The sequence below is a fragment of the Carcharhinus amblyrhynchos genome, chromosome 16, assembly GCF_965287045.1.
Source record: "Carcharhinus amblyrhynchos chromosome 16, sCarAmb.v2.hapA, whole genome shotgun sequence".
Taxonomy (NCBI): Eukaryota; Metazoa; Chordata; class Chondrichthyes; order Carcharhiniformes; family Carcharhinidae; genus Carcharhinus; species Carcharhinus amblyrhynchos.
In genome coordinates, this window is record NC_137339.1 from 67,526,513 (window position 1) to 67,544,664 (window position 18,152).

General features: G+C 42.8%; 1 protein-coding gene across 1 annotated transcript in view; it reads left to right on the plus strand.

Annotated features, from left to right (window-relative positions):
• LOC145353708 (uncharacterized) overlaps positions 1–18,152 on the plus strand; it is an 88,899-nt gene that overhangs the window by 14,387 nt on the left and 56,360 nt on the right. The window contains exons 5-10 of the mRNA XM_080204476.1: positions 1,756–2,073; positions 8,849–8,969; positions 9,816–9,871; positions 11,074–11,138; positions 14,841–14,882; positions 15,008–15,051. Coding sequence (XP_080060602.1) covers positions 1,756–2,073; positions 8,849–8,969; positions 9,816–9,871; positions 11,074–11,138; positions 14,841–14,882; positions 15,008–15,051 — 646 coding nt within the window. The remainder of the gene's footprint in view (positions 1–1,755; positions 2,074–8,848; positions 8,970–9,815; positions 9,872–11,073; positions 11,139–14,840; positions 14,883–15,007; positions 15,052–18,152) is intronic.

Consider the following 18,152-nt stretch of genomic DNA (forward strand, 5'->3'; position numbering starts at 1 on the left):
TGCAACTTGACATCTTTTTACTGCTTCCATCAGGACTGTAGGTATGGTGTCCAGTTTGCTGTCAGCTCTGACACATTGTGACAGGGACTCAAACAGGAAGTCTGTCCTGCAGTGGAGACACCCACTGCCACACAACCACATTTATCTATGCTGAGCTCCAACTGCAGGGTCAAGTTCTCTTAATTTTTTAAACATTTTTTACTCCATTTTTAAAGTTATAGAGCCACTGCTGAGAATGGACTGGGCAGACCCGGAGCCAATCCTTGCTTGCTCCAAGAACCAAATTCAAATTCCAATTGAATCCAACTCCAGGTCCCCACAAGAAAGAGAAACAATATCCAAGCGGATAAGGCATTGCACCACATCTTGGGCTTGATCTGAGCAGAAGGCCAAATTTCTCTTCACTTAAAAACCTACTCCATCCTTAAAGTTACAAAGTCAAAACTCAGAGTGGACAGAGCAAATCAAAGTTTATCTCTTGCTAAAAAAATCAAATTGTGTCCAGTTCACGGTCCCCACAAGATTCAAGCTGACAAAACAGAGGCGTGGCACAGTGGTTAGCACGACTACCTCACAGTGCCAGTCAAACGGGTTCAATTCCAGCCTTGTGTCTCCCTATGTCTGCGTGTGTTTCCTCCCGCAGTCCAAAAATGTACAGATTAGGTGGATTGGCCAATGCTAAATTGCCCCTTGCTATTAGAGGGTTAACTGTAAATATGTGGGGTTACGGCGATGAGTGGGACTGTTGTCAATGTATTTTCGATGGGCCGAATTGCCTCCTCTGCACTGTAGGGATTCTATGAAGATAAGATATTATACCCCTTCGTGGGCTTGGTCTGACTTAGCCAAAAAGGTTGCCAATGCGAAATACTCTTGTTCGATCCAACCGATTCTTAGGAGATGTTTAGGATGGGAAATTCTGGAGTCCAGGCCGGAGGAAACTGATTACAGACTGGCAATGGAGTGGGATTAAAATCCGGCATGTGCCGGCATGTTCTGGGCGAGGAGGCGGGGAGGGAGGAAGCAGTGATCTCAGAGGGTAAAGGAAACTGACAGAGATTACGGGGGGGGGTGGCGGGTGGGGGAGGGCGGCTGGTGGAGAGGCCTTATTGCGATTAAAAACGTTAACATTGAAGCTCAGCCGGAGCCTCAGCATGGATGCAACTGTCTGCGGGTCAGACAGTTCTTATTTTGGGATAAATATTTCGAGCCTGTGGCTCTGGAAAAGAGATCGAACACAAAAAGAAAAGGGCCAGACGGAAATTTTACTAAAAACGACAGATTGGTATCTAACAGCTCCAATTGCACAAGTTCCCCTCAGGTAAACAGCACTCGCTCATTGCGGCCTTGGTGAATGAGCGATCTGATCAGAAAGAGTGGATCAGCCACGGAACGCCAGCCTGCATCTGAAAATACGGGTAATCTCACTTCAAAAATGTTACCAGTGATGTGAGCAGTCCAATCAGCATTGAGGTTGTAGTAAATAAGTGAACTGATCTGCTCTGTGCACCAGGAAGAGTGGATCAGTCAGCGAGTGTAACAGGGACTGGCACGGTTCTCAGAATGGAGACACTGACTGCCCTAGCTGTTTGTTTATTGATATCTGTGGGTGAGGATCACTTTCTCACATCATTTGCTTTAGTAATTGGGGAAACTACACAGTAAGGAAATCTGGAGATGTTATTATTATCATTTAGAAAAGTCTGTGTTGTGTTGAGTTTGACCGCTTCTCTCAATGGGATTTTCTTTCCCCAGCGGAGCCCCAGAGTTTCACCATCCAGGTAGAAAACAGGCAGATTAATGTGACCGAAGGAGAAAGCGCTTTTTTCTCAGTGAAGCCGTCAGCTGCGGTGCAGAGTGGGAACTGGGAATTCAAGGATGCAACTATCGCTCGGTGGATCCGTGAAACTTCTATTAAAGGTGGTGGTTACATAAATCGGACTGAGTTCTTCCCTTCTAACGGATCGCTCCTGCTGAAGTCAGTGACAGTTTCGGACAGAGGGGATTACACTGTTAAAATGCTGCCAGAAACCGGCAGTCAAGCAGCAGCAACCATCACTCTGAATGTCCTTGGTAAGTGACAAGTCTTTGTGCTCTGCACATGAGGGATGATGCCAGCCAGGATGATGAGTATTGGATCACCGGGAGGCGGGGGGATGCATAGGTGGTGCTTCGGGGTCGTTTGGAGGAATTGTTGGAAGAAAGTTTGTTTTAAATAGAAATCACAGCCAGAATTGCAGCAGTTGCAGTCCGAAGAAGGTTGCTGCAGAATTATAGTCCACCACACTAATTTAAAGTTTATTTATTAGTGCCACAGGTAGGTTTAATTGCCACTGCAACGAAACTACTGTGAAAATACCTTGTCCCCACACTCAGGCGGAGGGAGAATTTAGCATGGCCCGTGCACCTAACCAACTTGCCTTTGGACTGTGGGAAGAACACAGTAAAAAGTCTGACAACACCAGGTTTTAACTGTGTTTACGCCAGTCCAACGCCGGCATACCCACATCATGACTGTGGGAAGAAGCCAGAGCATCCAGAGGAAACGCACACGCACACACTGGGGAAACTGCTCAGAAGCAATCACCCAAGCCGGGAATCAAGCCTGGGTCGCTGGAGCTGTGAGGCAGCGGTGCCACCAACTGTGTCACCCCCGTGCACTGATAGATCAAACTGTCACCATCGAGTCCAACTGAGCAAAGAGTCAACTGCACTGCAATTCCAGGGAATCTCTCACTCCACCATCTTATTCCATTATCTTTGGTCGGTCTGAATTTACATTATAACTGCACCGGTGTTAGAAACATGGAAACATAGAACATTGGTGTTGGAGTAGGCTATTCAGCCATTCAATATGATCATGGTTGATTATTCACTTTCATGATCATTCACTTTTATGAGGGTCCTCCAAAGAGTTGTGATGAGTTGGAAAACTATAAGCTGGAGTTGGATACGTTTTGGTAGATAAGTTTAAAGGTGTTTGGATGATCTATGATAATATGCGCTTTTTAAAACAAAAAAGATTAAGAGTAGGATTCTCCAATCTTGTTCGCCCTGCCTCCGCTGCCAGTGAGAATGGACAATTTAGCGCACAGCCAAAACTCCATGCACAATTGTCCTGTTTGCATTTTAAGTACTCCTGCCAGCAGGAAATCTGGTGTGTTTCCCACTAGTGATAGCAGTACTGCTCAGATGGGATTCTCCCATCTGAACTATTTAAATTTATGCATCTGAGGAATCATGCTGACCAGCCTGGCTTTGCAGCCCAGATCTGCGTGTTGACTGATAGGCCCCACTCTTCCCCACACTAGACATGGTCACTCCTACCAACAAGAGAAGCACCTGATTCAACCCATAGCCAGAGACCTCAACTGTCCCGACAAGAGAGACACTCCCAGATGAAATCACTTCACCCTCCGCCTTCCCCTTTCAGGGCCACCTCAGATACCCTTGCTCTGCTCCCTGACAGCAAAACCCTGACCTGGTGCCGTGTACTTTGAGAAGGGCAGGTAATTAAGTGTCCATGTTGCTCTCTGCTGCTGCCCGGCTGCAGATCGAGGGTCCCTCAAAGGACCTGAGGGTTGGGTTGGCTCAGGCTGGAAGGGCTTGACCTCAACACTCTATACCAGGATGGTGGTCTAGCAGCTGCACCTGTCCTTGGATCCTTGGGAAAGGTTTTTTTCAATTTCAGGATGGTGAATTCAGACACCATTCAAGGGTAAGATATTCATTACTATTTCTGTTCTCTAAAACCTTTAAAGTGCTCTGGTTATTTTGATATCCATGCTTCTTGGAAACTTCGATGCCTTCAAAATCACCGCAGTACTCCATTCTACAGTAAACATTGGACCATGTGTTAAAAGCCTTCATTAAAGTGTTCTGTTGGAAATGGCTTGTCAGGATTACTCTGAGGATCTGTTTTCTTTCTCTCATCATCCACAACTGCTGTGAAATTCCTTTTAAGTGCTTGAATGGTCAGTCTCACTGTGGAAATAGCCTTTTAAGATTGAAAGGTTAGCATCTGATGTCCGCATCTTTTTAATTTTTTTTAGGTATGGGCCACTTCCCTGTAACCCATGGGTTACGTCATGGAGGTGAAAGTCCTGCCACCAAGTTACTTTATTTACACCATTCATCTGTACACAGCCAGCTCTCCAGTTGCTCCCTGCAGAATGCAGACTGGGAGACTGACACACCTGCTTTAAATAGGGAGCATGAGGCTCCCTGATTTAACCATGAATTGGGACATACTCTGGCAAGCCAACCTTATTAGGCTGGCTGAAGTGAGCACATTCCCCACTAACAAAAAGTCTTGTTTGTTTTCATTTCCCTTCGCGGTTGAATGCATCTTGAGTGCTTTGTTAATATTGCAGTTAGAAAAGAGGAAGTTAAACCTTGTAAAATTCTCCTTCTAAGGGCAGCGTTTCCAGACATGCAGTCTTTGATTGATAGGTTTAGTTGACACCAAGAAACCCACTGGTGGGGGGGCAGTAGTGGGATCAGAAGATTCCGCTGGAAGAACAGGAAAATCATCCAGTTTGTGGAATAGGATTTGTTTTGTTAGAGCTACTCCCACTTTGCAGGAAAAGGTCATATGGGTTTAGTTGGTGGTCCACAGAAACTCAGCATGCAAGAATATGTGCAGAGTTAAGTGAATCACGGGCAAAAGAATCCCAGCAGTAAAATCAGCTATTTTAGCTGCAGTTGCACAATTCCAGGTTAAAATGTACTCTTGCATGTCAAATTATATTTAATTTTCAGTTTGGCTATATTGGCTTATGATGCTTCAAGATACCAGTGTTGTTTTCTGAGGTGTATTTCATTATGTTTATTTTTAATTTTGAACAATAATCTTGACGTTAAGTTGCAGCTTCAAATATCACTGAAGTAAGTTGCTGTTTTAGTTCTCATCTTCAAACCAAATTTGAATGGATATTATTGTGTAGAAATTATGTTTGATGGCAGAAGACAATACATGATGCAGTCACATAATGGTTCTCTATTTATGTGAATATCACAGAAAAGGGAGACATGCACCCATCAAGGCATAGGCAATAATATTAAGTTTCAAGTGATCACAGCAATTATAGGAGAAAATTACTTACGACAGCAGAAAAGGGCGCTGATTGGTTGAATCAATTATTATTGGCCGAGGAGTTGCCATGCAGAAAACAACATTGAAGCCTTGACGCACCAAGATGCTGGATTCATCAAAGTACCAGATAATTCAAAATTAGATCAACGCTTGAACATATTCTTTTTGCTTGACAAAACTGCGCCTGTTTCTGAATGTATGGCACTTCTAGCAAGTGTTAGAGCCATGTTAGAAACTTGCCTAATTACTTTTAAAAAATTGTAGCTATTGAACAAATGCAACTGTTGAAGTTTTGATTTGGTTTTGCAAGCACAGCCTTGCTGAGTGTGATCTGTGCTTTGCCTCTTTGCAACCAATGGAATATGCTGTTAGACTTAATAAGCCAATCAGTAAGTTCTATGGCCTAATTATCTGTCAGCACATCAGCATTGAAATTCATACACCATGTTGCTCAATTGCTTGATTGGTAAAACATTATTTTGAGCCAAGACAACATTCTGTTCATGGAAAATACAGCTCAGGTGCCCACGATGTAGTGGCAGTGGGAAAGAACTTGCTTAACCAGTGGTCAAATTTTTAACATACCTTGCCAGCCCAGATAAGTTGAGCCCTGAAAGTGATTAGTATCTGGTATCCATGTCTTTGGGCCATTACAACTTTGAGCCATATGAGGGAGAAATAATCTGATCAGGATAACCATTATCTCAAGGTAAGTTTAATGTAACCTATTTCTGCATCAACTTTGGAAGGTGAACTGGAGCCTTTTTACAAGATTTCTGATCAGGCTAATCATTGGAACCCATTGGAAGGATAGCAAGATATTTCATTTCCCTGTTTATCTACCTCTTCTGGCCTGTCCAACCCAGGTTCTCTCTCCCCAGAACTTACCTTTCACTCACCCTGGCTGTTTGGCATTGAGGATGCTATGCAATCACAACAGCAGCCAAAGCTTCTGGTGTCAGTGGTGGAACTGGAAAGTTGATTTGATTGTCCTGCAGCTCATGGAGGTTGGTGCCAATAGGGTCAAAAAATCAGTTTAAAGAAATTAGCACTTCTCCAAGAATGAAATGCTTTCTGGCTAGGTATCAGAGTGGTGGGGGGCAGCTTCCCCTCCTTTCCCTCCAATTTCTTAATTTAGGAATGTGGGGATACTGTACCCCATAAAATATAGCCCTGTGTTTTTGAATGATGTGTCTGAGATAGCATATAGATGAGAAAGTTGGGAGGGAGAAATTGCCAAGGGGAAACATGTAGGCAATAGGAGGGTATAATTTTTTGTAAAGCAGCAATAATGATGCAGCAATGGGAAGTGAAGTTGTTGCCTTTTTTGCATCAATTGGATGGATAAGATTGGAACAAGGTGAGTGCTGTCCAATGATTTCACAAGTGTTAGTTAGGAAAACAAAAGTAGTTTTAAGAGATTTATATGTGTATTGGTAAACATTAGAAGTAAGGTATAATTTTAAATGGATTTAATTTAATGTTTCTGTACCTGGAAATTAGATTCATGCTGGACAAAGGTGTTTGTATGTTTGATTTGATTTATTATTGTCACATGAATTAGTATGTTTCTTGCGTGCTATACAGACAAAACATACCATTCATAGAGGAGGAAATGAGAGAGTACAGAATGTAGTGTTAAAGCTAGGATGTAGAGAAAGATCAACTTAATGCAAGGTAGGTCCATTCAAAAGTCTGATGGCAGTAGGGAAAAATCTGTACTTGAATCGGTTGGTACGTGACCTCAGACTTTTGTAACTTCTTCCCAGCAGAAGAAGGTGGAAGAGGGTGCATGGGGTTCTTAATTTTGCTGGCTGCTTTGCCGAGGCAACGGGAAGTGCAGACAGAGTCAATGGATGGGATGTTGGTTTGCATGATGGATTGGGCTTTTGTAGTTTCTTGCGGTCTTGGGCAGAGCAGGAACCATACCAAGCTGTGATATAACCAGAAAGAATGTTTTCTGTAAAGGTTGGTGAGAGTTGTAGCTGACATGCCAAATTTCCTTAGTCTTCTGAGAAAGTAGTGGCTGTAGTGAAAAGTTGGTGGGCTTTCTTATAGTGTCAACATGGGGGAACCAGGACAGGTTGTTGGTGATCTGGGCATCTAAAAACTTGAAGGTGTCGACCCTTTCTACTTCATCCCTGTTTATGTGGACAGAGTCATGCTCTCCACCACACTTCTTGAAGTCGATGACAATCTCCTTTGTTTTGTTGACATTGAGGGAAAGATTATTGCTGTTGCACCAGTTCACCAGATTCTCTATCTCATTCCCGCACTCTGTCCTGTCATTGTTCAAGATCCAACCCACTACAATGGTGTCGTGAGCAAATTTGAAAATTGAGTTGAAGGGGAATTTGGCCACACAGTCAGTGGTGTATAAAGAGTGTAGCAGGAGGCTGAGAACACAGCCTTGTGGGGCATCAAGTTGAGGATGATTGTGGAGGAGATGTTGTTGCCTATCCCTACTGATTGTGGTCTATGGGTTAGGAAATTCAGGATCCAGTCACAGAGTGAGGAGTCAAGGCCAGACCATGGAGTTTGGAAATGAGTTTTTTAGGAATACTGGTGTTGAAGGCTGAGCTGTAGTCAATAAATAGGAGTATGACAAAGATGTCTTTGTCATCTAGGTGTTTCAGGGTTGAGTCCAGGGCCAGGGATATGGCATCTGCTGTGGACCTGCTGCAGTGGTAGGCAAACTGTCATGGATCCAGGCAGTCCATGTTGATAAATATTGATTTGTGCCAGGACTAGCCTTTTGAAGCTCTTCATAATGGTGGATGTCAGAGCCACTGGACAATAGTCATTAAGACACACTGCTTGGCTTTTCTTTGGTACTGGGATGATGGTCATTTTCTTGAAGCTGATAGGGATCTCAGATTGTAGTAAAGAGAGGTTGAAGATGTCTACAAATCTCCTTGCCAGCTGATCCACGCAAGATCTGAGTGCTTGTCTGGGTATCCCATCCGGGCCAGTGCTTCCCATGGGTTGACCTTCGCAAAAGCTGCTCTGACATCTGCAATGGTGACCAGTTCAGGTAGAACTGGGGAAAGTCTTATAATAAATTGTGCTGCCCTCTCAGTACCCCCTGCAACATATGAATGGTACAATGGGAGTAGGCTGTTCAAGAGAGGACAAACATATAACATTAAATCAATAAGCTTGAATGCTGATGGGAATTATACTTGCCATGTGAATAACAACATAACAGAGAAAGGCAAAAATACTACCATACAGGTAACTGTACAAGGTAAGTAAATACTTCACTGTATATTTCACCAATATATTTTGAACAACATTGAAACAATAATGTGCTTTATTTGCCTAATGTTTGTCTATACTGTTCTTTGGAACTTAGTAAAAATAGAATTAGAAACATAGAAAAACTACAGCACAATACAGGCTCTTCGGCCCACAAAGTTGTGCCAAACAGGTCCCTACCTTAGAGATTATTAGGCTTACCTATGACCCTCTATCTTACTAAGTTCCATGTACTTATCTAAAAGTCTCTTAAAAGACCCTATTGAATCCGCTTCCACCACCGTTGCCGACAGCCCAATTGCTATTAAGATTTCCATAATGCAATCTGAAAGACAATGAATATAACATTAGACATACATCTGATCATAAATTTCAATAAATAGATCCATAGCACTTTGGACAATAGAATCTTAAATATGTGTACGTTGTTACTGAAGTGCAATTGTTTCTGGAATTTAATATAAGTTTCAGTACTTGTTTTAATTGCATTTTCAGATCAACTTAGCTCCATCAAATTAAGCAGCAGTGTCATTGCAGGCATAGTGATTGCTGTTCTTCTTATTCTGGGATCAGTCAGCGGGATAAGTGCATGGTTGATCAAAAGGAAAGCATGCTGGTAAATACTGTATTTGGATGCTATAGCACCTTTCATAGTTATGTCCTTGGGTAAGTGAATTGAAAAGTATGTGAAAAGTTGTTTCAAATGTATCTATTTCTATGTATCGCAGTTCAAATGTATATAATTATAATATTATTGGACTACAATTTGGATTGATAAAAATATTCCTTACTAAGCTCCTTATCCAAGTATTTTAACATTCCTCTACTGTTACTGACGCAGCAACTTCGTGTTGCATTTCCCAAATACTCCAATCGCAATACTGTGAATCTTTTAGCTTACCTCTGCTTCCCCATTGGGTCCCAATTTTAATATTTGCTATTTGTTGTAATATAAATTATGAGTAGTAAAATAAGGAGAGAAATGTATGGCTTTGCACTGGCAATCTAAATATCTCCAATTTACAATTAATTTGTTTGCTCCGTCCCAACCTGAATCTATTTGGTCTTGACTGATGTTACTTTATTCTTAATGGGTCAATGTCCTTGAACTCCCTCCCAAACAACTACACACCATGAATAGAAGCCCTAATGTAATTTGAGTTTGTCTACTTGGTTTGACCTGAAAGATCCCCCCCCATGAATCGAAGCGGTTCAGACAGGTGATTAATCACCACCAGGGCAATTGAGGATGAACACTAATACTAGCCAGCGACAGTCATGTCCTATGAAATAGTAAATTGTGGATATTGCCTAGTATATCTTAAATTTCTTCCTTCCAGTTAGTAAAACACTTTTCACTAATAATAAGACATTAACAAACCTCTGTTGCAGATCATAATTGTAGACCATAACAGTATCCTCCTGAAATGATTACATTTTGTTATGTTGCATGTTTGTTTAGGATGAAAGATCCAACAGAAGGGCAATATGCTACATACATTACTCCAACTGTGAACAGTGAGTGAGACACCAGCATTTCCATGTTATCTACATCGAAGTGCAAATATAATGTTTCAAAAATCTGTCTGATATGTGCTTATTGAAATTAATTCCAAATCAAAAGACACTGTTAAAGCCTATACTGTCACAGATATGTGTCTGAATGTAAAACAGATGAAAGTGAATTAGGGGCCCATTTCGTATCTCTCCTTATTTATCTTTAAAAATGTAAAACAGGATTATGATTCACTATCGTTCATTATACATAATCACACAAAGTCAAAATCTTGTCGGTAGTTTGATCTATTTTGCATTCCTTGATTAAGACTGCCCAATTATTTCATAAAATTAATCTGACAACTCCAGAAACCTTGAAATTAGCAAGCATAGAATCGAATTAAAAAGTAGAAACAAGAGTAAGACAGATAAACTGCAATTTCTTAGAACATGAGGCAACTGTTCTAACTCTACTGGCATTTGGGGTGGCACAGTGGTTCGCACTACTGCCTCACAGCGAGAGAGACCCGGGTTCAATTCCATTTCTGGGTGATTGCCCGTACGAAGTTACCCCGTGAGAGCGTGGATTGCCTCTCTGGTTTCCTCCCACAGTCCAAAGATGTGCAGTTTGGGTAGTCTGACCATGATAAATTACCTGTTAGTGTCCAAAAATATGTAGGTTAGGGGGATTAGCAGGATAAATGCGTGATTATGTGAATAGAATTAGGAATGGGCCTGAGTAAAATGATGTTGTGGAGTCATTGCAGACTTGATAGCCGAATGACCTCCTTCTGTCATGTAGGGATCTAATGATTCTATGATTCCATAACCTAGAATGGTTCATTGATTTATGAATAATGTTACAACCTTGAAAAGAGCGTACTGAAGATTTATTGGAATAGTACCAGAGAAGTATGATATCAGTTCCGTGGAGAGACTGGAGTTGATGGGTTTATTATTCTTAGGGCATAAAAGATAATGGAAGATAATGGAAATTCAAAACTCAAAATATTGTGACTGGGGAAATTATGAGAAAATGTTACCACCTCAGCAGATCAGTAAATATTGATAAAGGTGCAATTTAATTCTCAAAAAATACAGCTGGGAGGTGCAGAGGTTTCTTTTTAGACACTGATGAACTGAAAGATTTCCTTTTGCGTTGTGTCTTTGTATGATTCTATGATCATATGTTGTGGCTGATTCATTATGTTGTATTCTGATAGGCCCCTCTGCTGAAATTGGTGAGAATTCAGCAGCGACTTATGAAAATATTCCAAGAAAACAAAAGGTTGGTACAGTTATATTAATACATGGGCCTGTACTTTAAGCTCTGAGGTTGGGCACTCGCTCAACCCAAATGTGCATAAAATTGCATGTATTGCTGTTGGGCAGGCATCCCAGTGTGATTGTGAATTCATGCAATACTGAGGTCAGTGGGTGCATGTGGGAGATTGGGATCCTGCCAAACGACAATTCAAAGCCATTGAAAAGCCTATTGACCATGATTTTACGTTGCCTGTTCAATTGTTTTCCCGCTGTACAGGCTGAAGAGGCAAGTGGGTAACACATTTTTAGAAAATTGGTATCCGAGTGTTGGTTCAAAGATCACTGGAGCACAAGAACTTTGACTTTATGTGCGCGTTTGCTTTGTTCAGAGTTCTACCAGATTTCCTTTTGATTGCTGTCACATTTCTACCTGCCTAGTTTCATTTGAGGACTTCATTTTCTCTGATAGCTCTGTCTGAGAATTGCAGCACAATACACCCTTAATTGCAAGGCACACTTTATTGTGTGTCTCATCTTAATGTGGGAACATCATAATAAGGTGGTGGAATATGTTCTGAAGAGGATGAGAGGGGCAGGAGGGAGAGGAGCCCAGCTAAGCATGAGCAACATTCCAGGGAGGGACCTTTGAGAATTAATGGATGCAGGGCTTGCACAGAGTTCAAGACGATAGGGTCTGCAGGAGACTCTATTTTCCTGTGGTTAGAGACAGCAGACAGCACTCTGACTTCTCCCAGAGTCCGAGATCCAGTGCCAAAGGAGGCTCCACCTCCAGATGATTGGGCCAGAAATCATCTCCAACTGTGTTGTTGGGCACCCGAACCAGTGTTCATGAATGTCACAGTGGCCTTCAAGATCTCCTCTGATCTTTCCAGGGGCCCATGAAGGATCTTGTGTGGCATGTCTCAATCAGTTGCATACAGTTGTGTCAATCTTGTCACTGACACAATGCGTGGGATTTTCCAACCACGCTCACCCCAAAAATGGGGAATCCCTCCTGAGGTCAACAGACCTTTGCATGGTCCACAACCCATTGTGGCAGGGGGTTTGGGAAAATCCACCCCCCCACCAATCTTCAGGCATATCTTACCAGATAATAGAAACCAGCCAGACAGAGAGCCAGAGGCTTTGTGGTGTTAGCTGTGTTCCTCTGCATTCAGGGTGCCTTAGATTGCACTCATTTGGCTATCATGGCACCAGTAGGTGTGCCAGAAGCATTGGGAAATAAAACAGCTTTCACTCAATGAACCTGCAGATTGTCTGTGACCACAGGACACAGATGATCCAATCTTTGCTATTATCCTGGCAGTTCACATGACCGTATATCTTGTGATTAAAAACAGGTACTAAGGCTGTTCATTGTGCTTGTATGATTGGATGGATGGCTCCTAGGTGACAAAGACTATCCTTTGAAAAGATCATGCATGATTCCATTCCAGCACCGATCATGCCTACACAAGAGAAATGTTGGAGAGGATGTCGGACTGCTAAAGATAGTTTAGATGCCTGGATCTGTCGGGGAGCACTGCAGCATCCTTCATTAATGGTCATAGCGTGCTGCACTCTGCACATTCTGGCTTTGCTAAAAGGGGACGCACTGGAGTGTGAGAAAAGTGAAACAGCTCCGAAGGCCTTAGAGGATAACCCTGCGATGAATCTGAAGGCAGACGAGAAGAATCTTCTGGGAGGCAGGAGTGCCGTGATCTTGTGATCCTTCAGCTAAGCCTCCAAGGCATTGGTACATTATGCCAATGGCAATGTCTCCTTTACAAACAATCATGATATGCTAGACCAAACCCAAACTCTGGCTGCAGACTCAGCAAAACAATTACATGCCTGTGCTGCATCTGGCACCCATTGCAAGCATCAAGTCAGCTCAGCCCACGAAAGCAAAATCAATGGCTACGTCATTTTCAGTGCACCAAAAAAGAAAACCCGTTCTGCCACACCATAGAGAAATTTCAAAATATTTAATGCAAACAGTGTCATCCATGACAAGACCCTGTTGTGCTCAAGATGCCTTAAACTATGTTTGTGCGTACTGCATGCTTGTGTCACTTGCCTCGCTGGCAGTGACATTAGAGGCAGTCTGCTCACTGCTGTCCTGGTAGCCTTGATGACTATGGTGGTTGTTCTCTGGGCAGGGAAGCCTGAGAAGGCTCTGCCTGGGATGGTGTATCAAGTGTCATGGTTAGGCATGCCTCAGTAATGATGGCAACACCAGATGCAGCATTCACTGGAAGAGGGACAGAGTAACAAGTGCACGAATCCTGAGCGCCGAGGAGGAGATCAGAGACAGCAGACAGCTGGTCTGCTAGTAAGAGGTGCATTTGGACCACCCTGTTCATCAGTGATGGAAGGACATCAAGCTGAGACGGTTTGCCTCATCCAAGTCACACTGGCCATGACCTCCTGAGATCACAACTGGTGTGTTGGGTTGCTGGTCTGGGCACAACCCCTGGAAACCCTGATGCTCTTCCTAAATCTGCCTGTCCATGAAAGTCACCATATGTCAGTGGAGGAGGCTGTGCACTCGGTGCTCAGAATAAATGCATGAACTCATCTGTGGCAGAAGCCATGACATGCAGATTTGCATCGATCTCTGCCAGATCTCCATGTGTACACATTGGACATCCAGCATGGGATGCCTGATGGATGACTCCAGGAGTTAGTTATCTGCCTCAGGCTTATCATGGTCCTGGTCTTCAGCAGTCCTCCCGCTGCTGCCACCACAGGAGCTCTCTGCCTCCGAAATCTGCTGTATGCAAGTGTAATGTACCCACGCACTGTTCAGTGACCATGGAATCAAAAACCTTATTCCCACCAATGTGTTATTTTTTGTGCTGATGGTTGCTTCCAAGAATGAGTGAGATGCTGTCTCCTCTTCCCTGGAGATGCTTGTAGCTGGCACATCTATGGGAGGAGGAAGGCACACCAGTTTTTAAAAATGTGTGCAGTAATGACTGAGCCAAACAATAGCTTCTACAGTGGCTAAATGAAATCTCTGATCCCTCCACTGAATGTTGTCAAGGTGCAATCTTAAATGACGTGAGTCATTGATTGGCGCATACGACGTACCATTCAAGGAGATGGTGAGTTTGCTGTTGGCTGTGGAGGTGGCATATACTTGAGACTGCTTTGTTTGCTGCAACAGATCCCTGGGGAAGCCCATCTGACTGTTTCCTCCAGGTGCCTGTCTCATCACCCATCTGCACTCCGAATTATTACTCTGAGATAGATGGTTCAATGGCATCAATAACCCACTGAGGCAGAACTTTGATAACGAAACCAATGTGCCCCATCATGTTGAATACTGCAGTGAGTTCGAGAAACACAATGCCTGGTTTGAGGTTATTTTCAAACCAATTTTCAATGGAGGTTGTTAGGAAAAGGACCAACCATATGTGAATATCAGTACATTCAATCATTACCAATGTGTTATTTTCTGGGCTGATTGTTGCTTCAGAGAGTGGGTGAGATGCTTGATTACTGTCAGTTTGCATACTAGAAGTGTTGCTGAGACAATGGAAATCTGCAGCATGGACTCTCTTGATGCAAGATTTCTCATTTGTGCTCTGTCTCCCTTCCAGCAAGCACCATTCCAGCTTGAATTGTGGGATATATGACATGTTAATTTTGAAGTAATTACAATGGATTTTTTTGTGCAGCTGATTTATATTTTGTTTTTCAAATTGCATTTTCACAGGAGGAAGTTTCAAAACCACTTGATGAAACCTCTAATTACATGGTCAGGGCATCATTTTGTGCATTACTTTAATTCATTCATTTACAATTTATTCTACATTGCACCTCAGTTATCTTTTACCATGCTCTTACCCTATTCACAAAAAAAGTGCCTTCTAATTCTAACAGGAATTACAACTACAGGATCAGTCACTATACAATGAGCTGACAAGGTACGTAAATGGAAATTTTCACAAATCATTTATCTTCTTTAAAAAAAAATAAACGTATGTATTTCCATTTGCTAACAAACCTACGTAGGAATTAGAAACAGAAATCTGGCTCTTTCAAGCCTGCTTTACCATTTAATAAGATTGTGGCTGATTTTATTGTGATCTCCACATTCCTGCCCAGCCTTGGTATCATTCCATTGTCTTGTTCATCAAGAATTTATCAACATTTTCGTTTAAAAGATTCAGTGTGCTGTGGAGAAGAGAGTTCCAAAAATTCACAATTTTCAGAGAAAAGAGCATCTCCTCATCTCCACTTTAAACAGGTGACCCCTTATTCTTAAGCTCTGTTCTCTAGTTCTAGTCTCCCACACAAGGGGAAACATTTTTTCAGCATTGTCCCTGTGAAGACCCCTGATTTGTTTTCAAGATAGGGATATCACATGACAAGGCAGTGGAAAATTCTGATCTGCAAATGCTCTCATAATACGCAATGTCAAGCAAATCTTGTTGGACTTAAGACTGATCACAGAATCCCTATAATGCAGAACGAGACTATTTGGCCCATCGAGTCTGCACCAACCACAATAACACCCAGGCCCTATTCCCATTACCCGACGTATTTACCCTGCCAATTCCCTGACGCTAGGGTCAATTTAGCATGGCCAATCAACCTAACCTGCATATCTTTGGACTGTGGGAAGAAACTAGAGCACCTGGAGGAAACCCAAGCAGACACGAGGAGAATGTGCAAACTCCACACAGTGACCCGAGGCTGGAATTGAACACTGGCCTCTGGCACTGTGAGACAGCAGTGCTAACCACTGTGACTGACCAGGATGCAAAACTACTGAAATCCTTGTTACCTTTCCTGTTATCCATAATGAGTACAATTTTGTTAAGTATTATTTCACCCAAAGTGTGTGGACAATTTGATAATTAGCAGCAGGCTCTTTGGGTTTAAGTCAAGACAATTGTTTATTTACTCACTCAGCCTAAACACTATCAAAGTCACTTGCAGCCATGCACTCAAAGAAAGTGCAGTTGAAGAAAACAGTGCACTTCTAGAAGTTATGAGCAAAATGAACAGGTCATAACTTACATGATTGTCCCACTCTAGAAAACGTGTGTTGTACACGTGAAGGTCTTCACGCCTGAAGTGTAGTTCAGATAATTTCAACGGCCGGAATCATGTGCTGAAATAATTATCAAGATTCTGTCAAAGAGATTAGTTCTCTGCAGGATACTTGTTGATTACATAAACATGTTCCCAGGAGATCAGATTTCAATATTGATGGACCAGAGAAGAGGCTTGAAGTTAAGGTTTTACTTTCTTTGGTTCTTAAGGCTTAGATTTTATTGCTTTCTCTGCTGCTTCTGTGTCTCTGTAGACAGCATTTAAAGATAAAAAAGGAGACAGACATCATTCAGATATTATTTGACATCGCACAGTTCCCATTTCCAAACATGATGTTGGTGCAGATTAGCCAAAACCTGGTTTATTGTTTGTAGACATTGAGCCTGAGAAGGGTTAAGACAGTCACCACTTTTATTTCAGAAAGACACATTCAATTTGAACGTCCTTTGAATAGTCCTAGAAAATGGATGGTTGAAGTATCACGGTCTCTATTGTATCATTTAATCCTTGTGAGTGGGTGTGGTAGTTTTTGAATTCACACATCAGGCCTTATGAGCTTTGGCAGCTATCTTTTGCAGCACATTTTTCATTTTTAAAAATCAGTTCTGAAACATTCCACATGGTATAAAGATCAAATTCATAAGTTTTAAACTATGACATACCTTTACTTGGCATGGAGAGTATGAAACTCAGTGTTAGTGCTCCTTATCAACATCTGCAACCCTGTCTTTTAAAATATTCCTGTGTCTGGGCATATTAGATCCTGTCATGTACTTTGGGCTTGATTTTACCATTGCGTTGTGCCCGTTTTCGGGTGTGTAAACTTGGTAAAGCCAGGCACAAATCAGAGGCGGGAGCATGATCCACACCTGCCTCCGTGCCAGTTATCCCTTTACCAGGGCCTGAAAATGGCCGCAATCGGGACCACGCACAAAATGGGCGCAATAGCCATTTAAATGCATTTTCATGTATTTAAATCCACTTCCACTCTGCCTGTGATCACTGAGGGGGAAAGGGGGATCTGCTGCCACTCTGCTTCTGATTAGTGAGGGGGAGCAGGGGGTCTGCTGCTACTCTGAATGTGATCAGTGAAGGGGAAGGGGTGATCCGCTGCCACCATCCTATGATCAATGAGGGGGAATGGAAGGGTCCACTGCTATTCATGATTAATAAGGGGGATCTGCTGCCACTCTGCCTGAGATCAGTGGAGAAAAGGGGGTGTATGCTGCCACTCTGTCTGAGATTGGTGGGGGTATGGGGGGGTGGGAAGAGCTCTGCCGCCACTCTGCCTGAGATTGGTGGGAGAAAGGTGGGAGGGCCCCGCGATTGGTCTGGATGGCGGAAGGGGTGAGGGCATCAGTAATGTTGTGGGGGTGGAGTAATGTCTGTGGGGGCAGGGGGAGGCATTATCCAGCCCAGGAGCGATGTGGCTGGGGAGTCACATTCTATTGTTTGTTTTTCTGTGCACGCGCAGTTGGAGGCACCAATTGGAGCTGCAGGATTTTGGGTGCCCCGCCCACAACTTCTGCTGTGCGATTCGGAATTGCTGATATTCTTTCAGGCAGAGTGTGTATGGGGGCACCTGAGAATTAAAAGGGTCTAAAAGTCAGATTTGAAACACTCCCAGTTTCAAGTTCGCCCAGCACTTAAAAATCAATATGGTGTCTCTGCTAATCAATCCACAACTGAACACCACCACCTAAAAACTGTTAGCTTATATCCATAAGTTGAAACAACATCCTTTTATGAATTGAACCGCCAAGTGTGCAAGCTTCAAGCACCATGTAAATTTATTTTCTGAGCCACATCGTGTCGTCCAGTTTATTTGGTGGCTAAGGGTTATGGGGAGTGGGCGGGAAAGTGGAACTGAGCCACGACAGATCAGCCATGATCTTATTGAATGGCGGGGCAGGCTCGAGGGTCTAGATGGCCTACTCCTGCTCCTATTTCTTACATACCGACAATC